This window comes from Empidonax traillii, unplaced genomic scaffold, assembly GCF_003031625.1.
Source record: "Empidonax traillii isolate 1590-97213 ecotype Southwest subspecies unplaced genomic scaffold, ASM303162v1 scaffold163:size1593379, whole genome shotgun sequence".
Lineage (NCBI taxonomy): Eukaryota > Metazoa > Chordata > Aves > Passeriformes > Tyrannidae > Empidonax > Empidonax traillii.
The window spans coordinates 998,632-1,024,687 of record NW_020955356.1 but is presented as its reverse complement, the minus strand read 5'-3'; the positions used below and the strand labels follow the sequence as shown (position 1 = coordinate 1,024,687).

Here is a 26,056-nt window from a genome sequence, read left to right as displayed (position 1 = left end):
ACGATAATCTCAGATGTGTTCATCCTGCTTTCTACAACACTGACACTTCTTTGGTTTCATCAGAAATACCCTTTCAATGCATGGATGCTTTGCCAATGCCATGAGGCTGTTTGACAGAGCTTATTCTGCACACTGACAGCCTCTATTGATTCAGTAAGTGACTGGACTAATTCCTAAGAACATTCCCCCTCCCTGCATGTCAAGGTCTATTAAATACAAAGATAACCACCTATGGCTCACGAAGCTGCATATCATTCCAAGGTACATTTGTAAAGTATCAATACTTACTTTCCAGCTGTTCTGTAGGAATTTGCTCTTGATCAGACTAGAGGTTAGACAGACCTTAGTTTTGACCCAGAACAACCATTCTTTTATTTTCACTTGCTTTTTTTCATCCCGCATTGGTGATCTGTGTATTATGGCTGACTGTATCTTCTGGTTTTTCTCACTGTTACTGATTTCAGACCGACAACATCCCAGATTATAGTGAAAGATTTTCTTCTTAGTCCCTGGAGGAACAAGTTTGCATTTTGACTTTTTGTCTTCTACTGTTCCAGGCCTCAAGATTATCTGATCCTTCCTTCTCTTTATTGATAATTCTTTCTAACTTTCCCCTACAAATAAATTCTTCTTGCCATTACAGAAGATTTGTCCTAGTACCAGGACTCAGTGACATTCATTAAAACACCTAGTAGTTTCCTTCTCCATTCTGTACATCCATTTCCCCTTTATCCAGTTCCTTATCTACCGTGCAGCTCCTGTGTTCAACTTTATATTTTCCAGACAAATTAATCAAGGTGCACTATTGCATACATTACTGGAGTTCAGTTCCATTGGAATGGCCTGCCCAGAGAGGTGGTGGATTCACCGTCCCTGGAGGTTTTTAAGACGAGGCTGGATGTGGCACTGAGTGCCATGATCTAGTAATCACAGTGGGGTTGGATCAAGGGTTGGACTTGGATCTTGGAGGTCTCTTCCAACCCAGTAATTCTATGATTCTATGACTCTAAGATTAGATATAACATACATCCTTCACCTGGAAAATGACAGATAAAAAGTAGCACCTGATTACCCTGAGAACTTTGGGATTCCAAGTTAATTCTGCATCTTCAGGTACTCCTTAATTCCAAACACATTCTGTGGCCTTACAGATGGTTCAAGTTGAGCCAGAAGCTCTGTTAAGGGATTCACGAGAATCCACACACCAGTCATGTATGGGTCTATCTGTCCACACTGGAAATCTTCCAGCACCTCACCTCCTGGAACCCATGCACAGGCCTCTGCCTCAGCTGCTGTAGCAGACTGCTGGCATCCACTTGTATTCTTTGAGACTTCCTCCACTGATTTCCTTGCTCAAGCAACAGCATGGATCAGTGAACAGATGGGTGTGCACACATTCATAGCACCAGCTTGTGGAAGAGACAACTTGAGGACATTCTTCCATTTTGTTGCTGTTTCATAATGTAGTTCATACAGGACTTCTGTGTGACCCCATACCAACACATAATGCTATTTTCCCAGTCATCCTTTCTGGTTTATATGGTAACAGACAGACATCATACCTGTTGCCTGTGACTACTTGTACAATGAAAACCATGCAAGAAAGCAAACAGTGAAATCATTGTTATACATGGACAGACAGTGCTTTTTTCTTCCTCCTCAAATCCTTCCCTGAATTTTTACCTGCAAGTTTGACTGTATGAGTGACTGCTCTTCTCAAACCTTTTCACATGGGAGTTGGCTCAGTCTGAAATATTGTCAAAAAGACTCTGGCTCTTCACATTAAAAAGAAGAACACCGTCAACAACCTTCACACATCCCACATGTGAAGCAGCACAGATAGAGTAATGCTTCCTTTCCAAAGCCCACAGAAGGCACTGAGAGAAGCCAACTCCCTGAGCTACATGATGAAGGCTAAAAATAACCCATTAAAGGATTAATTTCAGGATTTTAAAATACAGCTAATTAATATGCATAGGAAAGGCACATGGTCTCCAGGAAGGAGCGTACACAATCAGAGAGTCTGCAAGGGAAGGGAGGGGGGCGGGTGACATGCAGGCGGAGTGCCAAAGGAGAGATAAAAGAGGATATTCCCTATATATATATCCCTTGGATAGAGAACAAGCCAAAAAAAAAAAAAAAAAGTGTGTTTCAGAAGAGGTAGAAGCAGAGGGATGAAACATTTCACTGTTGAAGAGGCAGAGACAACACGGTGTGACCACAAAGAACAGGACCCTGTGTGAAGAGCAGTGAGGACAGTCACGACGCCTTCAGCATCGGCCAAAATGTTATACACGAGGACAGAGAGCCTGATGGTACCAGGGCACAAGGTTTTGTGTGTTAGGGCTCAGTGGTCAAGACACTGTGATGTGAATAGACATAAACATGCTTTGATACACAGAGCAAATTTTAGTGAGGTGGCTTAAGGGCTGAGCACACCACAGGGAGATCAATGGAGGCAAAAGCTGCTGCTTTGGTAGTGACACTGCAGTTGGAAGCTGGGTGCATCACGAACGTGCTTGCATGGAAAGCTAGGGAGCAACAGCTAAATGCAAAACTGGATCTCAGGATGGATGGATGGCATGGTAGGGCAGCAGGTGTGGACCTGGTGTCGTGTTGCACTGGATTATGGCACTTTGCAAGCAATTTTCTCTTATGAAGTAATGCTGAAGTTGGTCATTGCAGCCTGAGGCTAAAGCACCCTTGTTGGGTGCAGCCTGGGAAGGTTGGGCATTGGATGTAAAGCACTGAAACAGGATGCACAGGCTGGCAGCCATGAAAACAAGGTACCACATAATGAGCAACATGGGTGATGTCAGACAGTAAGGATTATCCACAGGTAGTGTGAATCAGAAAGCAAATCTGGTTATTCAGGGGCTGAACTGCAGAACAGAGAACTACAGCAGCAATTCCAGTGAATTTAAAGGTGCAGGGTGAAAACAGGCTCACCTGAAGCCATTTCCTCACACCAATTACCCCGTGAATAACATTTAAACAATTACAACTTTTTCTATTTCACAGAGGGCAGATGAATGGACAGACAGACTTAAGTGCTCAATTCACTGGCTACTTAGTCTCAAGAAAAGCTGGAGTTTTAAATTGGTGTTGTAAGAAAATTAAGTTTATTTAGTAGCACTTCTTGTCTGCCTGTCCCTTTACCCTCATCTCTAAGATTCTTTGAACTTTCTAGCCACTTCCATGCAAATTTGACAACAGGGGAGAAGTCTCGTGGTTTTGTGAGATTTCACTTTCACAATGGCACAGAAACAGCCTCAGACTGCTGTGCATGCAGCTGCATCTTGGGAACAATCTGAGCACTACAGCAACCTGTTAGAAGCAAGCAGGGGGTACAGGGGTTTAATTTTGCAACAAGGGGTTTGATACACGTTTAAACTGAAAAAGTCCTTAGAAAAGCTGCAGGGGAGAGAAAAGTTCCAGCACCACCAAGCCTATGAAATAGGGTCAGCTTCACAGTCCAGTGCTCCAGGATGTTGCTGTTGGAGGCAAAGGACACAAACCACGCCTTTTTCACTTAAAGACATTCTTTATTCAATCTTTTTTATGTACAATATTATTTTTTTTATCTGTAAAAAGTACATATGCAGGATTCCAGGTCAGAGGCAGAAGGTTTCCACATCAGAAGATAGACTTTTGCCCTTTTATTATTTTGGAGGAAAAATAATCTGTCAGTTTTAGACAAAGCAAGAATAAAGGCAGAATGCAAATCCAACTTCCACCAAGCAATTAGGATTAAAGGCAACAATTCACTGTAACAAGTCAGGCTGTCTCCTCCAACTTTGGTGGTTCCCAACTCTTCTGGGCATTTACAGAGCAGTTTGTTAGAAGGCGCTGACAGCTGGAGCAGCTCGTGCTTATCATCTCTGCTACAGTTGTACACACGTTACTTGCAAAAGAGCTTGGGGTTCCTCTTTGTATGGCAACACAAACCCTTGAGTCAGAAGACTATTTCTCAAAATTCAAGGAGCAAAAGAGGGATGTCTTATTCAGGGTGAACAAATCTCCCAACTACAGTATGGATCAAGAGCTTGCTTTCACTTTTTTCTGGTATCAAGAAGCCTGTTTCTTATTTGTCCCCTTAAAAACATGGACTAAAAGCATGGCTCAGTCTGCTAAAAGCCTGTTACTACAGCCCTGAAAAAATAAACTGCTTCACCATTTTCTGTAGATGCCATCTTATATTGTTGGTCCTCTCAACGTTAATGCTATTAAACATCTCTCTATTCAAACTAAGGAGAGTCACATTATGAAGTTTTATAAAGCATTTCCTCAGGGACAGAAGAGGGGATCATAAACAGCCCAACAGGGCTTTGCTTAGAGGATAGACCTTTAACCTTGAAGGATGGTATTACAGGGAGTATGTAATTACTGTCACTTTTTAGAACCCAGGTAACATTCAAATCCTGTAAAATACTGATGGGAATACATCAGTCATTGGGAGGTAGAAGATGGTGATCCACAAATTTGGAGGATCGTGAAAGGTGTGACTGGAACATGGAACTACTCGCTTTTCCTTTTACTCCAGGGCACCTACTAGTTTCCATACTTTTCTTTCACATTCAGTTTTAAGGACTACATTGTGCAGCAAAATTAACACTCAGAATATCATTCAAGGGTTTTGTTTTTATTTAGAGGACAAATCTAAGAAGTTGACTTCTTGACCGCAGGACACACACAGCTCCAGGGTTGTTAATGGAAGCTGCAGAAATCTGGCCTCTTTGAAAAGTCAAGCTGTAATCGTTAGAAAAAAAATTTACTGCTAGCAGATCCTGACCAACAGGCAAGTTTGAGGCATGGATTAGAAAAAGAACCATACATCCTTGTTTTGACTGCATGCAAACAGGAAGTAGACAATTCTGGGATTTCCAGGCTCTTGCCCAAGTCCAGTGTGCCAAAAAATACACATGATTTTCTGTTCTTTATTCTGTTCTGTAAGGGGAAAGGGTATTGTAGAAATTGGTAAAATGGGACAACTACCTAAAGAAAATGAGGATTGTTTTGTTAGAGAGTACAGTGCAAGACTCAGAAACAACTAGGACTAGAAAGTCATTTTGTGCTTAAATTTACACTCTTATCTTCAAGAAAGCAAGTCAGCAGCAACAGAATGAAAATGGCAATATTCTACTGTACCTTATGTACCCAGAGGGAAAACAGTCTGAACTTTGGGTTCATGTAATGCCATTCTGCAGATCAGAACCTACTTTTCTGTGAAGGATTTAGAACAAGGGCACACCACTTCAGTCAGAAGTTTCAATATATGTGGTGCTCGGTTATTATGCACAAATCTCGCTCAGAACCCATTACCTCCAAACTCTGCTTGATCTAGGAAATCTCAGGATGAGACTCATGAATGACACAGCAATTAGTCCTTAAAATGCATTATTTTGATAGATTATGCACATCATTAACTTCTGGAGGAAAAGGACAGTTGGTATTTTAAAGAGTGATAAAACAGAAACTGACTGCTGTTGGGATAACTGTTGGAAAATAAGAAACAAGTGTCCTTTATTTGGTACCTGCTGCTTATCTACACAAAGAAGAAATAGCAGTACTGTACATCTGCTTTGAGAAAAATACCATCCCATAACAGGAAATGGCTTAGTCCTCAATTCAAGCATTCTTGTGGCAGTGAGTTAACCCATTGGGATTCATGGAGGAATTAATCTGAAGGGTCGCTCTTTAATTCACAAGAGGGGGATGGAAGAGCAGCAACGATAAGAAGTTTGCTGTTTTGGGGACTCCAGAATTCTGTCCTTGACCTTCCTCTGAACAGACTGGCAGCCATTCTACATCTGCATTCATTAGGAGGTGTATGGGGATGGCTTTATGGGGTGCTTCTATTTTTCTTCCCCCCCCCTTTTTTTTTTCCAAATAAAACAGAAGTCTGCTTTTCCTCTTTCTCCTTTATACCCAGAGAGGCTTAGGAGAACAAGGCAGTCAAGTGCAGTTTTTAACAAATAGAAGTTCTCATGGGACTGGAAAAACAATTTGAAAACACAATGTATCTGAACTTTGGAAAATGAAAAATGACTAGTCCTTCAATAAATTACTGAATAATAATTAGAAAAATAAATTATTGTGGGGCCAGTATGAAGAATCCATTACTTCTAATTTTAAATAAACAATTACTGGAATCAGTATTATTTACTATATTAATTACTTTATCAGTTCTCAAATTATTTTCAAAATACTGCTGCAATTACTGTAACTGTATTAAGGTACAAAGATTGAGATTGGAGCTTGTGGCCAGTTCCATGTCTTCTTCCTCTTAAACTAAAGTAACTGGCCGGAAAAAAGAATCTGATAGCATTTTTATTTAGATCATGTGATGATTTCTATATCTAAGTTAGTGTCACATACAAGTGAAGAATATTTTAGGGGGGAAACTCTACAGTCAGATGTGATAGGGAAAAAGTTTTTATATATAAAATTTCATATAAAAACATTTTTGAGGGAGGAAAATAGCACATACCCCCTTTAGATCTGATGTTGTAGCTCACTAAAAAGTTGATGTATGTCTAAAAATATCATCAAGATATTTTAAAGACTCAACCTGTGCACAAATGAGGAGGGAAAGGGCACCTAAAAGCTGTTCTTCAGCAAAGGGGCCAGTCACCATGGCAAAAAGATTTGAGAGCTATATAGGGGAATAAAAAGAATAATCTGAGCTGGAACAAGAGTAGAAAGAGATTGAGAAGGACAAAACTGAAAAGACACAAAATTTGAAAAGACCTGAAAAAAACAAACTTCTTTTGGCAAATAAGTGAAGACTGAAGCAGACTCCATTTAAGCAATACTGTCCAGCCCAGTCATGGAGTACTTGGAAAAAACCCCATGCAGGTAGCAGCACCTCATTCCTCATAAATTAATAAAAGAAGAGACTCTTCAGTTTCTTTTTCCACTCCTATGTAAGAGATGTTAAGTTGCTTCCAAAAAAGATCATGTTGCATTTGTACTGGAACCCCCAGAAGAACAGCAAGTTTTGTAAACTAAAACAAAGGCAATTTCAGGCTTCTGTCACAAACAACCTGCAAAAAAAGGTTCTGTGAATAGAATTCAAAGAATGAAATGTAACTTTTAGGGAAAATCCAGATTTTGTAGAAAAATATAAAGCAACAAACTCCCACTGCTTAGCTCAAGGAGAGCTTTCTGTAGTTCCATATGTATCCTCCTATATAAATCATGAGAGACTGTTTTTCTTATGTTGTCATCTCTGTTTATTTAGCTAAAAGAGCCAGGACTGAGAATGTTTTTTTTCATGTGACATGATTTGTGAGGAAGGGAAGCTTAGGCTCCTTCCTACCCCTGCGATATGCTCCAGACTCTGTGACTGCAGCTTGCCAAATGAACTAAGCCCACACTGCTGACAGTGAACTACAAACCAAATGCTTACTAATTATTTTTTCTTTTTGGATATAAGCATTATTTTGAAAAGGGAAAATGAGGAGGCAGTACTTTTTATACTTTAGAGTTTAGCTTTAATAGCTTAGAGGCCCTGAGAATGGCTGCCAGTCTGGACAAACAGATGCTCCTTGGAAAATTCAGATAGGTACAGAAAAAAATTCAAATCCTGATGCTGCTGGTGTAGTGATGTTGCTTTTTGTTGTTGCTTTGTTCATGCCATCATAAAAAAAAAAAAGAAAAAAAGAAAAAGAAAACCTAGGTATTTGGAACCCACCCAGTCTGAAGAGGTGACTGGTGTGTTGTTCCTTGCAATAGTGAACAGCAGCAGCAAGTTCCTCTCCCTGGATAGGAAAGCCTCTTCTTCCTTAAGCTGCTGCATTAATATTATCAGTAGATTCCATGTCTTGCTAGGGTTCAAAGCATGTGAAGTCTCTGTCCTGCAAAAATCACAACGACGTGTTTTGGTCATGTATAAAACAGAACTTTTAACTTATCTGTATGTTGAAGAGCTTCATTTCTCACGCCGGTACTTGCTTGACTTGGAGGTCTGGTTTTACCAAGTGTCTGTCTGTCTCCTCTCCTGCTTAAAGTCTCAAGTGGTCCATGTAAACAAAACAGAGCTGAAAACAGTCTCTCTTCCTCTTCATAGAGCTGTTTTTATCGATATGCAGGATTTCCTGACAGTGTGGTGTTGGCTAAATGTAAAACAGGCAGAGGATGAGCTTCTGTGTTAAAAACCCAGTTGTCTAATGGTAGAAGATCATCATTGGAGAAAAGCAGATACAAATACCTACAAATCAAGACAGAGAGGAAAAATGGGTATTAAAGCAGAGCAATAGGCAGGCAGGGCAACACAGCAGCGTCAGGCCCCACCGTTCAGCAGCTGAAGATACAAACAAATTACATGCTTTCAACCTTTGTACAGCACCCACATAACCTTCTCTATTATAATGACTTGGAGAGTCATTTTTATTATGATCAAGGCCTTCAATGAAAAGTTGTTATAAAGACAGCATTTTAATCTTTCCAAAAAACTTTCATTTTTTAAGTCTCCTTTTAGAGACTTGCAGTGGAAAACAAACACGAAGACACCAAGCACAAGGATTTGGGGGACAGGGGAGTAGAGAAGTAGTTGTCAAAAAACAGAGTAAACCCACTTGGAAATTACTAATCCTCTTCAAACTAACACAAAGATTTCACGGCAGCACAAGAAAAGCCATTAAGCCATGGCAGATACCTGACTTGTCATCACTGTTCTGGAAGCTGGTTTAGCTTCTGGTGGGAGGATATGGGACTATATACCGTGCAGAGTGGTCTCATAAATGTTGCACATCGTAATGTGATGCAGAGGACAGGAAGCATGTAACAAATGTTACTGGACATATGTGGGAAAAAGGAATTGTTGTTTCTTTTTTCTTAATACACACTGTTGGATGTGGCTGTGCTACACTCTGTAGGAGGTAATGGTAGTAAAGATTTCTGTCAAGGCTTCTTAATTCAACTGCTAAAATGCAAGACATTTCCCTTGTTACAGAAAAACCGACAGTGTGAGTTCAAGTGCAATACCATGATGTACAGGACCTCTCATCTCCTGCTGCAGCTTGCTTTCCTGTCATCCAGAAAAAGACAGGTCTTGCAGCACTTGACAAGCAAGGGGTGTAATTCCCATTAGTGGGTTCTGTCACATCCAGAATGTGCATACACAGTGTTCTGCTGTTACTTCATGCTCTCTCCATCAGACACTGGTAGTGTCTGCTGCCTACAGTCATGTGTCACTTCCTGATCAATTCTTCCATGCCTTTATTTGCCAGCTCTATCCACAGCACAACCCAGTCAGTGGAGCACTACTTTTTCCTCCCTTCGTCACCAATTAACTATTTATGGATAAAAATTTCTTGCTGAAATGATTCAGTTTTGTCGTGCATATCTTTCTTCACACTTTTCATTTGTCTTTAAAGTATCATGCCTTTCCCTTCTTCAATACTCCTGCCTTGCTCTCTCCTCTGCAGCTCTACAAACCCTTTTTTGCAACAGCAGCAATGTTTCATCTTACTCACACTCACTTTCTCATTTGATTCACACTTTTTCTTTGAATAACTGAAGCAACCTTTTTTTACATCCTGCTCCTTCCCACTCAACAGGTACCTTCTTGCTAGGTACTGCCCAAAACTCTCCTAATTTGCTGTGTTATCCTTGATGATTCAAAGTATCTGAGCAGCAACAATGCATGTTTGGGAGAGTTATCAATTTTGAATTTAAGGGGAATGAAGATGCAGAAGTGATCATTAATAGCAGAAAAGATTACAGCAGGCATTCCATAACACACATTTTATGCCCCTCTTCTAAGGGACATCTTCATTTTCCTCATGGCATCACACCCAACCCTTATGTCTTTATTTTTATTTGAGCTATCTTGACCCTCTGTCCTCTATTTTATCTCAATGTGAAACCAGTTTCTGGTTTGCCTATGTCAACTGCATCACTGTCAAACATATAATATCCAGCTTTTCAATAAAACTTTGTTTTGTCCCACAATCAGGAAATTATCCAAACCAAAAGCCAATACAAATTTCTGAGCTCTTTCCTAGAACTGCCACCTTCAGCAATGCTTGCACTACAGTATATCCAGTTACTGAGTGATGCATCAGTGAATTTTCAGATCTCCTTGTGATTATTTAAGATGCAGACAGGATTCTGGTGACACATCAGAAGTCAGCCTTGTCACCACAGAACTCCCTTAGGAGCAGATTTCATTCTCTGATTTGGCTTTTATAGGCAGATCAATCATATAACATCAGCTCCTGGGGAGGTATTGTTTCTCTGACTGGACCTGTTTGAAACCGCTGCCTCTCTCTTTGGGAGCATAGCTTTTGGTCTCCAGAAAATGAACTTGAAGGATTAAATGAAATAAAATTAAATAAGTCAACAGAGCAGGTAGCAGTAGCTGACTTTCTTTTTATAATGATAACAAAGGGAAAAAAAGGTATTGTGATTATGTAGAGGAATTTGGTAAGAAGCCAGCAGAAGGACAGAATAGGCACACTATTCCCTTACAGACAATGAACTTGGAGCCCCTTCTTGTCAGTGAAACATGTTGTAGTGCCTGGAATAGGTACCAGTGCTGTCACTTTCAGGATCTCCTTTCTCCCTGCTCCATTTTGTGCTCCCAGTACCACAAATTATTCTTAGATACATCAGCTACAGCAAAAACCTGTCGAGCCACTGCATTCTTCTAGAGCTCAGATGCCACCTTTTACCAGAAGATGCAGGAGTTAAGAGGACTTACTTCAAAGTTTCAGCAAGGAAAAAGCTCTGCTGTACATCATCGTATGTGGGAGATGAGGAATAGACATCCTTGACACCAGAAAAGCCACCACTAACTCGGCAATACTTGTCAATTGCCTGCAAAGAGAAAGGGAAAAGACATGGAGAATATAATTAGAGAACAACATCTGGGAACATTAAAGAATCAGGCTTGTCCAACAAAGGAGATGGTTCTTTCCGTGCCGCATTATTCTGCTGTGAATCTCCTTGTTAGATGGTGTTATGGATGTTAACAGTTCATGCTGACAAAAAAAAAAAAAAAAAAAAGGGACTGGACACATACAGAAGTAGCATCCCTCCAGGGCTACTAACAACACTGCATTTGGCAAACTGCTACATGCTAAGGAAGTATTCCAGGGAAGAACACTTACTATCCTGGGTATTTACTGTTGGTTGGTATTGATGACATGACAAGTACTCTGTAGACTTTTGCCCTGAGCTCGTACGGCTCCTCACAGGTAACACCAAGTAGAACATAGATCAGTCAAATCAGTGCAATATGTACTACTATGTACATAGGAAGATGACAAACATTTGTGGATTTTGCAGCTAGAAGGGTCTGAAGAGTTACAGGAATTCTGTGACTAGTAGCCAGTCACAGAGACTTACTGAAAGTAGGAATAAAATACTGTACTCATCTTTAGTGACTGTTGATTTCATTTTATAAACTCTTCTAGCTGCTGCTTTTTCCACACATTTCCATCTCCTACATATGCTTTTCTCTGTTTCCCCTTTATACAGCTGAAAGTCAAGTCAGCCTGTGTGCTGGACAGCAGAAGGGCTCTTTTCCATTAAAGCATGAAATTTAAAACCGTAAACATTCCATGCAGAAAGGGACCAATAGATCTGAAATTCACAAACCACCCGGCTCCAACACAGTACTGCAAAAAGCACAATGGAAGAGGAGGAGACTGGAGAGAATGTGTTAGTAGCTCAGAGCACCTCTCGCCCACGCTTTCATTATTCCACTCGCATGCACGACCTTACAGCACACGAGGATATCAGCCATTAAAACTGGCTCCAAAGAAACGGCTCTGAAATGATTCACAGGTTATTTGTGCTTCCCTGCTGCTTTGACTGTGCTTCCTCAGCAGACACCAACTCTTTTAATAGACTCACGCAGGGACAGAAAAGGAACAGGGGTGAAGGAAAATGTTTGGCTCAGGATGTCTGTCATTACCAATGACTGAACGTAGCTACCTGTAGTTCAGTAATCTATGATTCAGCCTGTTAGCCTGCATGAAGTTTCTTTCCACGTGGTGCTTTAGGCCCAGATTTTCGTTAATTCTGATTTTTGCTAGTTATACTCAACAGAAGCTGAGGGGAGTCAAGGCAGGGGAGGAAATAAGTTTTGAATGATGTGCTTTTTATGCAGAGAAAACAGATTCAATCAAAGCTGCCTCTTCAAGGTCCTTATTATTGCCTTTGTATCCTAGAAATACTGGAAAACAAAGAGGAATTTTCCATTGGATAAATGCACAAGGAATGCTAGCAGATGCCATCACTGAAATCAGGAGGAAAAGTGAAAAGTTGAGCAAGATACCCTGGCCAGTAAGTCACAGCACATCAGGTGTAACAGCTAACCTCCTGGTAGTATATACACTCTTATTCTGTAAGAAATGTGAGACTGTTCATAGAAAAAAGAATAATGCAGCCTGGACAAAATTTTTTCAAGTTCCTGAAGAGCAAGGTTTTTAAAGAAGCAAGAGATGTTACTGGGATGGTCATGACTCTAGAGCCTGAGTTTATGCCAAGAGAGACAGTGTTTTTTGGCAAAATCTAATTCTCATTGTAATTCGTTATCTCAAGCACAGCTTTCTCCAAGTTTGGATGGAAATGACTGCTTTTTTTTTTGTTGGGACTTGAGCCTAAAAGGACGAATTGTCTGGATGAATTATTTTCAGATCCTTTTAGCAGGCTAGAGCTACATTGAGACTATTCACATGCTGGGATTTGGGTTGACCAGGTTTTCCCTGCAGTCTGGAGAGAAAGGTGTACATGACACATCTAGTCCAACATCTCAGTTGACTTCTGAAGAAATAATGCCTATGCTGTTTATGGAACCATTTGCATGTTCCTCCCCTGAAGTCCTACAGCCCCTAGGCAGGTGTTACACGAATAAACAAGAGCCAAGCACTTTTCCTTTATAGGCAGGAAAGAAAGTGCATCCTCTTGCCAGAATCCCCTTTTTATAAATCTGTAGAACATGACCTTGTCTCTGTTCTAAAGCATGGCAAGATGCAGGAGGAAGCTCCAATGGTTACAACTCCCGCCAGAATTTTAGCATCCAGGGTCTGATCATGCAGGAGTTTCTCTGGTCAACCATTCAGCAACCCTGACGGTGTGTGCCACAGCCTGGAGAGGTGAAACTTGCTAGTGACTGTGGCAAATGGAAAACAAGGAAGAAATGGTAGTGCTGTTAAGACACCATCTCCTTCCTACTGAAGAATTAAATCCTCATGTCAGTGTAAGAGACAAAACTTGTTTATTTTGGAGACTGCAGATAATGGACAGCACTGAGATCCTGCTCTGTGCTGTAGAGGTCTCATGCTTGGGTAGCTACGCGCAACACTGGTAAAGCTAGCAGGCCTACAAGCCTGGAGAAAGAAAAGGTGTGATCTATATTAACTTTTTTTTTTTTTTCCTTACAATTACCAAGTAGCCTTGTACCTTCAGAAATTTCTCTTTGGGAAGGCAGACTCTGGCTAGACTTGTGTTCAGAATGGGCAAAGGATTCACCCTGGTTGATCAGAGTTCTAGGCAGTACAGGTCGTAATCAACTGCAGAGGAAAAAAGCCTCTGAAAGACTGCTATACAGCTATTCATCCACATATAAAATTTTAAAATATAAACAAATAAATTGTCCTTGATTCAGACGTGTACAGAACTTCAGGACACTGTCTGAAAAGTAGAAAAGCTGCTTAAAAGCCACTTGAAACTTGCAGCGTGCTGCTTTCACACAGACCTCAGAGTACTCAGTGTAGTGGCACCTGATCTGCCACCTGGATACACTTTCACTCAAGAGTTGAAGCCCAGTCCCCCTGATAAAACAACGTTAAATTTCCTGCACCCTAGAATACAGGGAAGCCCTAAATGACTGGAAGGGTATTAGGGTAATGCTACCATTACGAGGCTTTGGCAGACAATAATTTTATGATGGCATACCTGATGTTAGTTCAAATCAATTACAGAAACATATGTAAATACATAGAAGAATTAGAGGATAATTGACAGCATGGTTTTATAGAAAACGATTTTGCTCACAAGTTTGATTTCATTCTTTCATTCTTTGAGACCTACAAATTTGACAAATAAAGGTACCTGCAGAGCTGTAATAAACTTAAAAGCTTCTAAGGCAATTGACATGGTACTTTAAGATGTTATGAGAAGACAAGCCAGCACTACACCACATCAATATAATTCAGTTTAGGGCTGACTGACAGTGCTCTGAGAACAAACTGGTAATGCAAAATCATCACAAAACAGAGCTGCTTTTCACAGAGATCCACAAGGAGCGGCTTGAAGTTTTATCAATCACTGCAACACTGTTGCTGGCAACAATGACAAAGGTAACAGCAGACAGTGTAATCTGGAGGTAACTGGGTGCCAAAGAAAATGAGTTTCATATAGTCCTAAATCTAGTCATAAAGGCTGTTTAAGTGCAGAACCAGGCTAGCCTGGCATGTAGAGACACTTCAAAGACTTCCGTGGCCATGTAAGACCATTCAGTCTGAGTTCCTCCCAGCTTTCTGTGGCAGATGCACACATGGGGATGGTAAAAAGTAGCAGGGATGTAGCCTTATTTTTGCACAAGGTTGTGGATGAAGTCAAAACTGGAAGATGCAATTCTAGAATTCATTGTTAGAAAAGGATGATGAACTAATGTAGGTGCATGCATTTGGAGAAAATACTTTACAGTGAGAGACAATACAATTTGTTTAGCATCTTAAGTAGAGTCAGTAGTAAGCTTGTTACAATCTACAAAAACTCTTTGGAAAGAAAACACGAGGGAAATAGAAGACATTTTAATATAGAATAGGAAGGCATAGGAAAATCCAGTGATTGAGAGCTGAAACCAGGCAAATTCAAATGGGAAATGAAACATAGGGGATTTTGAACAGCAGAAGTAATTAAATGATGGAACAAACTACCAAAAAAAGTGGATATTGTAGTTTCCTGTATTCAGACTAGAACAGAAGAATATGCAACAGTGTACCCTTGCCAAATACATGTGTCTCAGAACAGAAATGACACAAATTGAAATTCCAGTGCCTGTAACGTACAGGGAGGTCGGAGCTGACCTCAGTTCCTTGGAAATAAATTTGAGGATCCTCTAGATTGGACCCTAGCTCCGTCAGTTGCATATGTGATTTTTCTTGATGTGCTAACAATATGCCCATAAAAACTGTGCCAGTTTCTTCACCAGCTGTGGTACTCCCAGCTTCTAACCCATGAGAGCGTGAAACCATGTTTCTTTTACCTCCAATCTATGTCTGGCTCTTTTCTATCTACTGTACCTCACAAGATAGGATCAGAATGGCTTGGGTTGGTAGCACCTTAAAGATCAACTAGTTCCAACCTCTCTTCCATGGGCAGGGATGCCACTCACTAGATCAGGTTTCTTGGAGCCCCACTGAACCTGGTCTTGAACATTTCCAGGGACAGGCCTTCCAAAACCTCTCTGGCAAACTGTTCTACTGCTTCATCACCCCCAGCAGAGAATTTCTTCCTAACATCTAATCTGAACCTGTCTTCTTTCAGTTTAAAACCATTGCACCTTGTCCTGTCACTATTCCTAGTGTAAGAACTCCATCTCCCTCCTTTTTATGAGCCCCCTTCGGGTACTGGAAGGATGCAATGAGTTCTCCTCAAAGCCTTCTCTTCTCCACACTGAACGATCCCAGCTCTCTCAGCCTGTCTTTGTAGGAGAGGTGCTCCCACCCTCTGATCATCTTCATGGCCCTCCCCTGAACCTGCTCTATGAGGCCCACATCCTTCTTCTGTTATAGGTCTTTTCATTCCATCTTACCATCAATCCTCAATTGCCCTGAAATTAGCCTGAGCTTGAGGTCTTGTCTAATATTCTCACTGTTAGCAGAAACTCTGAACCTCTGCAGCACAATCCTACTTAGTCAGATACAGAAGTCCACAAAAAATATTTGAACCTTTCATTCACATAGCTCAGATTAGTAATTGGCTTTACATGCCTATTGTGAAGTGGTGGCTCTTATTGCTTTCAAATAATCAACCTAAAAATGATTTTAGTAATTTTCTGTATTTACCCTCAATATCCTGCATGCATATTTCTGTAACACTTCAGCCAGCCCTCAAGCACACCATCATCCAATTTGGCTGGCCCAATACAACTGAGATGAATGTTGTCTCTAGCTAAGTATAGTACCCTCTCAATCCTGTCATAGTATCAAGGAGAATTAGCCTTTTTTTATTAGGAAAGAGAGACCCTGTCACAGGGATTTATAATCACTGAGGCAATGTCAGATTGAACTTCCTGTTTCCCCATCCCCCAGAGACACTGGATTTGGAGAGATGTGACAAAACAGGCCTTGGACAAAGCACAGCATCTGCACTAAAGTGCCCAAGTTCTGTCCAAAAATCTAGACAATAAAGACAAAAAGAAGCTGTGAATGATGAAATAGATAAAGTACAGTACAATGATCTGCACACACACAAAATCTAGCTCTCTGTGCATATTCCTATTATAAAAGGCAGAGAGATCTGGGGTGGGACTGCTAAGAAACTTTACAAATGCAGTTTATTTAAAAGCCAGGTGATTCTGCAAAGTATCCTGGAACACCTCTGAAGAATTCTTAAAAAGACAGAGGCAGACATCCAAAAAATTGGTGAACTAACCCAAATCCATTCCGGCAGGGATGTAATCATCCATTCGAAGAAGAAAACAAGGGAGACCATAAGCACTCAGCCATCAAACACCAATACACCATCTTCAATGTAGAAAAAAAAAGCTATTTAGAACTCAGAAACAAAACTCTAATTCCCAAAAAGTTTAAAAGAACTACTAGACTTTTGATGAAGAAACTGTCATTCACCATGAGAAGTCTGTAACACTGATTGCCAAGTATGCTTCAGAGGTTGAAAGGCAAAAGGAAAGCAAATTCAGACAGTGTTGTTGTACAAGAGCAGTAAGCCAACTGCTCTGTGTGTCATACCAGATTCTTCTCTATTTATAAGTGGAGGAATAAACACAGCCAGATCTGTGCAGAGTACATAAGAAAGAAAAGTAGTGAGTAGGTGTGAGGAATAAACACAAAAAATTATTTTCTATGCGCAGTGAACAGAAAACCCAGGGGAAGAAAAAGCTTCAAGTTTCTGTGTCAGTATGATGGTGGGGTAAGAAAATCTGTAATTGTGGGAAGGAGGGGTTTGCAAAACTGTTTCTGAAGAGGTCAAAAATATTTTATGGCTATGTTGGATAAAGAAATCTTTTATTGAAGAAACAAGCAAAAGAAGGCATTCTGCAAGGATAGAGGCAATTAGCACACAGGCTGCTTGATTTACAGAACTTTGATGCAAGTTGACAGAAGGATAAAATAAGATCCTACCCCACATACAGAGAAAATTTGAGGCAGAAGGGAGGAAGGGAGGGTTTGTTTTGAAAGCATTAACAGGGACCAAGATAGGAAAGTAAATGGAGAAAACTGAACAAAACACAGTTAAAAGATATGCTTTGCAGTGTGCTTAAGAGACTGATACTGTACTGAAAACCTTTACATTTGTAAATTCTTTAACCTAGTACAAAGGACCCGATCTCAGCTTGGATCATCTAGCCATAGTTTCTGGTAGGAGCTGGTGTTTGATGTTTTGGAGACAGCAGCAATGCATTCTGGAATACAAGTGTGACAAATGTGGAACCTCTTGTAACAAAACAGACTGCAATGCAAAACCTCACTATGACACAATCATAATATATTTGGACTTTTCTACGTGGTTGCAACTGTGCTGAGGGACAAATAATAATGAACTTGGCTAAATATTGTGAACCTGCCTTGACTATCTTTCACTTGATGAATACAGGCATCTCAACAGACCTCCTCCTCCAAGTACTTTTTCTCAGTCTCTTGCATCTGGAGCAAAACTGGTTTTCACCTGCAAAATAAAGCTTATCCAGGCTTCTGGTTTGCCTCTTCCTTTGCTCTTTCCTCATCTCCTTCGGCTGTAGTCAAAATACTTCATTACTGTCTTGTTATCTTTAATGCTTATTCTCATCTCTGAAACTGGCTTTGAGCTGCTTCCAAAGACTGCTGGAACTGTAGCAGGGAAGTGGAGGAGCTCTTGGGGGCTGTGGACTACTGATAACAGTAGGAGTCATGACCAGTGTATTCTATTTCCATGCTTAAAACTCATGAGCTGTATAATGCTGAATGCAACTCAACTGTGCATCTGATTCAGCAGCTGTGAAACAGCAGCAACTGTGTGCAGCCCCGTATGTACCTTGGTTCACAGGAAATCACGACAATCAATTTGAACTGTTTCAGGTACCACGAAAATAAAGTGGCTACAAAGGGAAAAATACACAAAATTAAATTACAGATAATTAATGCAGTTACCTGTGTTGCCTCCCAGCCCCACTGCCTGTACTTGGGATCGTGGGTGAATCTCCACATATACCAGTAGGTCTCAATCACTTCTGGCCTTAGGATATAATACTTCTCATTCTGCCGCACTGCCACTGCCTCTACACCACCATCAAATTTGAATGCTTCTGGGCCCAGCTTTAATGCTGCAGAGGAAAGGAAAAACAAAAAAAAAGTAAAGAAAAGTAAGAAAAATTTATTCAATACCAATCTTTGCAGGAAGGATGGGTAGGAGACTGCTATTTCCCAAGCTTGTGAGAAAAACAGAAACTAGCTTGTCTTTAGGCAGTCTCATAAATATTTCCTATTGTTGAGGCCTATAATTTTTCTTATGAATAATTTATCCAATTCCTGTGAGAAAACTACCTATTTTGACAAGACTATAGTAATCCTCTTCAAAACTAATGAAATGCTAAGAATATAAACACACTAACACATTCAATTACAGGATAAAATTCAAGTGACCGACACCAGTTCTTCACAAGCAAAAGGGAAAAAAAAAGGGTCAACAGGGGTTTGATCTCCTTAGATCCCATCTAGCACAGCAGGAAAAGATCTTGGAACTGAACCAGGTAGCACCATCCCAAATAATCTGTATCTTTACCTAAGATGTTGGTTTAAGGAAGTGTTGCAAAGGCACTGGAACTGATATGTTTCATGCTGTGATTCTCAAGTTTAGGGTTTACAACTGGGCAATGAAGTCTTACCTACACCTGAAAATAAATCTCCAAACTATGAGATTCACTATTTCAGCCCCTTAAAGGAAGCTGTAAAGGCCCTGTGTCAGCATCTGGAAGACTATTCATATAAAAAGTAGGAACCTGTAGAAAAACTGTCTATAATATGAAGTTGCAATCATATATATATTTTATTATACAGCTACACATAATTCCTCAAATCCAACATTAAGAATGCACGTTTATCTACAGCTGCACCTCACCTTTTGTTTTGGCAGAGAATTTTTTGGGCACTTTGAAGTTGCACTCCAGCTTTAAGAAATATCAAAGCAATTAATCGTGTAATTCCTATGGGCTAGAGGTTCAAATTAACTGCTGTCTCATGGGCCTGAAAGGGGAACCTTAGAATATTACAACGAAAAATGTTAGCAACTCCCAGTGCGTGCCCCAGCAGAAAATCTCCAAAAAAAAAGTTTCCTAATCTTCTTGTTTCAAGGGAGTATCATTCTGAATGCCAAAAGAAAAAAGCACCATGTGTTTTCAGCTGCATACACTCCATCAAGAAATGTCTATGGTACTTCTTTCAAAATGGACCACTTTATCAGTTTCGGTACAAAAATTATACAAATTTCACTGCAAAATGATAGGTTAGATACAGAGTTCTACCTATTCAAAATTAAGAATATAAGAATGGCCATACTGGATCAGACGGAATTCTTTCTGTTTCATAATTATGTTTCCAACAGTGCCCAAAATCAGACGTGAATGGGGAAGTGGAAGAACAAGGGTAGCATATTAGATACTTTTTTCTAGCTTTCCTACCAGTACTTTGAGCTCAATACTTCTCCCAAACTAGACATACTTTTTTATGTGGTCAGTAATTCTTAATAGATTTATTTCTCAAGTACTTATCTGATGTTTCCTTAAACCTGCATAAGCCTTTTAAGCATCCAAAACAACCTCTGCTAAGGTTGTCTCCACACCTCTAATACCTCTTGGATGCAGATCCTCAGTGATTTTGCAAATCTGCTGTATCCTCCCTAGAATGTCCCTTTTCCACATTGAATAATTCTATCCAATTCAGCTGTGACTTGAATAGAAACTGTTCCAAGCCTTTAGTTTTTCTTCCTTCCTTCTCTGCAACTCTTCCAATTCTACTATATCCTTTGTAAAATGAGAGGACCAGCCTGAATACAGCAAACAAGTGCAGACAAGATTAATACAACGACATAATGACATGTTCTATTTTGTTCTTTCTCATTTTGTTTTTCCTGAGTGCTCCTGAGCTGACATTTTCATAATCTCAAGAGCAATTTCCTGAACCGTAATGGTCAGTTAACAGCTCATCATTTAATATGTGAGGTTAGGAATAATTTTTTCATAGGTGCTTCACTTTATATTTAACTACACTGTATTTAATTTAGTAATTTATTATGCAATTACTCAACCTCAAAAGGTCCTTGTGTAATGCTTTCTTTGTTATTACCGGCACAGGTACCTTACTGTTCATGCCCTTTTCTGATAATTTATATATGTATATATATTTTATTTATATACATATTAAAAATGTAAATATACTACACATTTATACACATGTGTACTAATATACCGTACTTTTATACACATCTAACACAAAATGAGCATCAATATACTATACATTTTACACATCTATACACATACATGTATAAACATGTACCAAATATATTGAAGTACCACTGGTTAACCAGCATTTATCCATTGCAAGTGCAGACTATTTACCTCTACCCTGTTTGTTATACCATGCCCATATTTTTCCCTCTATGCAGGTACTTTCTGCTTATGCAGTAGCTGCTTAATGTCCCTAACAGGCCTTAGTAAAGCACTTTTGAAAAAGCCTTTTGGAAATCAGGTAAACATGACAACTATATTACTCTAATCCGCCAAAGCAGCTGGATTTCAGGCAGTTCTAGTGATGCATCACCTACAGAAACTGTGATGTCTTCTCTTGCTTGTAGCCTGCTTGTGCATTAAATCTTTAATTATTTACTCATACCTATTTCTAATGCTATTGAGCACTACAGGAAATTGTACTCCCCAAGGATGGGTGAACCCTGCATATTGTGACAATCTCACTGAATACTTACCTGAAACCAAGGATGTAAAATTAATCACAGCACTTCTACTAATAGCTAACTAAAGAGAAGAAGCTACTATTAGCACTATGGTACCTTTCACGGAACCATTCTTCTAATCCAAGAATCATCTAAGGACATTTTAGAATCCTATTGCAGTCACAATTTAATCCAGCTATTTTCATATTAATGGCACTGATAGGCTATAGTCTAGTCAGGGAGAGCAGACGAGAAACTGTTTCATATCAAGTGTGAAGCTGCAAAACTTAACTAGTTCTAAACTAAAGCATTTTAAAAACAGATTTTAACTGACATAAAGCTCACTTCAATAAGAGCTGTATTTAGCACTGCTGAAAATAAGGACAAATCCTCAGACTTCTAGACAAATATTTATAATTTGAGAAATAATTGTTGAAAACATTGTTTAATGTTTTGTATGTTCCTTTAAGACTGCAGTCAATCTAGCAATAAGCGTTCTGAAAGTAAGAAAGGATTCATAATTATAATAATATTTTCTAAGCTCAAAATCATAAAAAAATTGAGCAATAGAACCTCCAAGATACTTTTGAGGTTCTCTGAACCATTCCATCAACATGCATTGTTATGTCATACTTCTCACAAAAACAAGTAATTATTCTCATTTGTTCATCTTTGCCTGTTTAGCCACTTACTGAGAGGCTTGGAACAGAGTCAGTATCTGCTCATACCCTTTCAATGTCTCAGCTGAAATCTTAAGTCACCTGGCTTATTCTGCATTGGAATTGTCACACATACAAAAAGAGCTAAAGCTGCACCCAGATTCTGACGACAGATCTTGTCAAGAGACTTTAAAGATGTGGAAAAACGTCATCCTAAAATAATCTCTCTGTAGTCAGCCAATACTATCAGCTAATGGATAGGAAAATTCTTATGTATAAGGGATGGTATATTTTACTAAAAATAATGTGTGCTATAGATCAGCACATGCTGCCATCTATATAGATAATTTTGCTTATTTATCTAACCTCTACAATACCTATGAAAGTTGGTTATTTAGATTGATTTGTTAGTGGTTCTTCTACTCTTTCAACCTCACTGGACTTCTTTTTTTGCCATTTACAGATTTCGCATTGCCAGTTATTTAAGGCTTTTGCCACATTTCGCTGTCGTGCACATTAAGCATGAAAAACAAGGAACTAATCCTCAGTAACTGGAATACTTCAAGATGTGCAGTCCACACACAAGCTTAAACATCAAGAAACCTTGCACCATGAGCACATGAAGCCACATTTTTGTAGCCTTACTACTGACAGCGTTATGATTTATTGTGCTGCTACGTGGGCACACAGATCAGAGCAGGCCTCCCATCTTTGTTTTTCTCAATCTTCTCTCCAAACTGAGAGTACACTGGACTACAGGAAAATCCTGAAATCTCCTGTCACAGGATGGGAGATTTAGGATGGCCTCAGCAATAATCTACTGATAAGTTATGGTACAAGAAAACCCCCAGAGTAGGTAGGAAGCAGAGGCATGTGTAGATTACACATCATAACACTATTCTCGTTACAGTTAAGTTTTCTGACTTTGACCATCAATAAGCCTTTTCAAATCCCTGGTGTTTCCAAAGGGTGCCACATGCATTCTCAACTTCCTGAAGAGGTGAAGAGCCTCGGGAGTCTCATGCTGTCATGCAAATCCCTTGCTCAGAGGCAGACCAGGATCACAACTGTACCCCCTGCCTTCACCTTCCAAAGACCACCAGCTTCCTCCAGCCGGTGAATTAGAAAGGCACCCTATAAGGTGTGCTACAGATTGATCCTTGGCTTCAGCAGAATCTACAGGAATTTTCACAGAGCCATGGCAAGGGCCCAAGCTTCTCAGGAAATACCTAATCACTTCTCCAGCCTCTGACTCACGAATCAAAGGTCTTTTCTCAGGTATTCCTGGAGAACATTGATAGGTGACTCAGATCATCAGGGAGACTATGTCCCTGCATAAACTTTGTAATAAGGAAAGTGAAATTCTCTCATGGAATTGATACCAGTTGTCACTGGGACATAATCCCCATGAAAATACATCAGAAATGGTCTCAAGGGCTTTCCAGTTTCTCTCTACTAATCAGCACTGAAATAACCAGTTTTCTGAAATACTGACTTTTTTTTTTAAACAGGTTTTCATACCTGCAACATTTGCAACAGGTTGGTAACAGCTGGCAATATAATGCCCTCATTTTCTGAAGTGTTTTTATTCTCTGATATTCTGTTTCAGTGTTCCTAAGACTGGACCTTGAAACAGTTTTTCTTCCCCTCATGTTCAGCTATGGAAATTTAGGTTGCTTCATAAAGTAGTATCTTTATACTAAAACACTGTATCATCAGGCATATACTGCAGTTTATTATGAGCATCCTGGGAAGACACAGGAAAGGACAGTTCTGGTTGGTTTCTTTACCAAAAAGAGCTGCCTATGCTTGGCACCTTTCTGTCTCCTCTGGGGATGCCAAATTGGGCAAGAGTTCTCCCAAGTCCATAGGAAAAAAACATCGGCTCTCCCCTTTGCTGACTGAAACTTAAACCTATCAGCTGAACCAGGATGTCTGTCTTCCCTCTGAGAGAGGTTTTTTTCTGCAATCATCTAGTTCTGCCATTAAAGACTACAATTAAGTCTCAAATCCTGCTGTTAGAGCATAATGAAGAAGTTGACATTTTGCACATCTAAGTTATTTTCTTTGAAAAATCAGTTCAGAAAATAAAAACCAAAACACCCAAACAAAAACAATCCACATTCTTGGGACTGCATGACTGAACAAAAGAAAATGAGGGCATTGCAAATTTATAGCTGTCTCTACAACTCTCAGTCTTTCTTGCATGTGTGTTCCTATACAGTCATTAAATATGTAATCAAAACTTTTATCTCCCCTATCTTTTGACTTATTTAGGGTACAGAATAAACATCTGAAGGAATAAAATTAGGTCTGCTCAAACAACTGTAAATTTAGCATTGCTTATATTTAAATGTCAAATGAAACATTTAAATGCAGTTTTTCAGAATGCAAAAATAGCTACTACGTCCTTCCTTTGTTCTTAAGCATCCTCATTTTTTTTTCCTTTTTCTTAATGCTGTTGCTACCCAAATAAAATTATCACTTGTGTGACTGAATTATTTAAAAAGACAGACAACTATACAATGATACAATGTAATCCTATGAATAAATACATGAATTCTTATCTTAAAACTGCTTGAGTTTTAGTTACCATTACTTCTACCGCGAAGTTATTTCAGAAGCTCACTTCTCTGATGGCTACACATAGCCATTTCCAATTTCCAACCTACATTTATTCATGGTGAGCTTAAAAATCTTGCTCTTGTTACAACTGTGATCTTTTATATCTTTAAAAATACCTCTATTTCTTTTCAGTGTTTACCCCTTGAGATGACAATAAATTTGCTCCCTTCTTTGGTATTATTTTTCTAGCCTGAGCAGGCTGATCTCTCTTATTTTCCCCATTGTAAGATACAAGCTCTGTCACTTTAATTATTCTTTTGGTCCTTCTCCATATTTGTTCTGTTTGAAATTCGATTTGTACAGAGTATTCTGGGTGACAAATTACACATGCCTTCTAAGGTAGTCTTAATATTATCTAATCTCTGCTGAAAATTCTTCATCTGATACAGACTAGGACTGCACTGGTATTTTTCAACATCGAGTTCAGAGAAAGAGCTCCTGTCTTTTTCTAGTGAACTTATTTCTAACAGTCCAGTTCTCAAAATCTTCCTGCTTACTATTCTGAGACTCTTCCATTTTAATTATGTGTTACAACATTTTAGTCACTCTAAGTGCAATCAGCACTCTCTCTAGTTCAATTGTACTTACCCAGAATGCAGTATTACTAAAACCAGTAAAAAGTGTATTTACAAATATTTCACTCTATGTAACTGTAAGAATAATATACATGAAACAAAACACCCTATATACCTGTGCGGACAAGAGTTCACACAAACTGCTTCCTCCTTGTATCCATATAACCTATCTTAGCTGGCTGATCCAAAAGTAAGGATAAACATGCATGAAGGAACCATATTAAAGTTTCATTTTATGTTTACTCACCATGATACAGAGTAGAAGTAAATACACGGATGTTAAAATTTATACTGGTATAAAACCAGAGCACGTTAGACAAGGCATAGGTCCATAACGAATCCTAAAAACAATTACAACAGTTGCTGTATTCCAGCTATTGAAATAACTAGATTAACGACAGATCTTACTTGTCCTGTCATACGACTCATGACACGTGTGTGCAATTTCAGCTCCGAGCTGCAAATAATGTCCAGCTTTATCATCTCTGGAACCGTCTGCTCCAAGGGCAAACATTCCCCCTGCAAAACAGGTCAAATGGCCCATCTTTCTTTCAAGATGCCCGTTCTTCCACTCTCCAATGAAGGTCAGTCCTCCATTGGACTTTCTGATGAGATGTTTTTCTATGGCCTACAAAAAGATTAAGAGAACTTTCAAATGTGGTTTCACATGCAAGCTTTACATATTAACTCTCTTTCAAAGAACAAAGTACTGTGTTCAAAATGAAAAAAATTCCTCCTCCTTTCAAATTCACTTCTGAGCAAATTCACTTCTCTGGAACAAAGAATATAATTTCAATGCACACAGAAAAATACCCTAAATGCTAACAATGCTAATGAGATCAAATATAGGAAAATCATAGCATAGATAACATTGTACTTTTAGTTGAGAATTCAGCGCTTATTTTATGGCTCAAACAGTATTTGTCTACCTGTTACTTCTGAGAAGTACCCTTTTGTTCCTCTGTACACTCTGTGCTTACTGAGAAAACACAACCATGTTGGATACTTTTGATCAGCAACATATGTAAAGGTAGCACCTGTACCCTCAGTCAGTGACAGGAATGCTGCATC

The 26,056-nt window shown here is 39.4% G+C and overlaps 1 protein-coding gene across 1 annotated transcript in view; it reads right to left on the bottom strand.

Annotated features, from left to right (window-relative positions):
• Positions 1-3,530: 3,530 nt before the first annotated feature.
• The window catches only part of MAN1A2 (mannosidase alpha class 1A member 2), a 136,519-nt gene continuing 113,993 nt past the window's right edge, over positions 3,531-26,056 (bottom strand). Inside the window, exons 10-14 of the mRNA XM_027885295.1 lie at positions 25,394-25,613; positions 18,333-18,505; positions 10,709-10,824; positions 4,167-8,212; positions 3,531-4,127 (exon numbers count right to left, since the gene is read on the bottom strand). Of these exons, the coding sequence (XP_027741096.1) occupies positions 8,080-8,212; positions 10,709-10,824; positions 18,333-18,505; positions 25,394-25,613 (642 nt within the window). The 3' untranslated portion in view covers positions 3,531-4,127; positions 4,167-8,079. The remainder of the gene's footprint in view (positions 4,128-4,166; positions 8,213-10,708; positions 10,825-18,332; positions 18,506-25,393; positions 25,614-26,056) is intronic.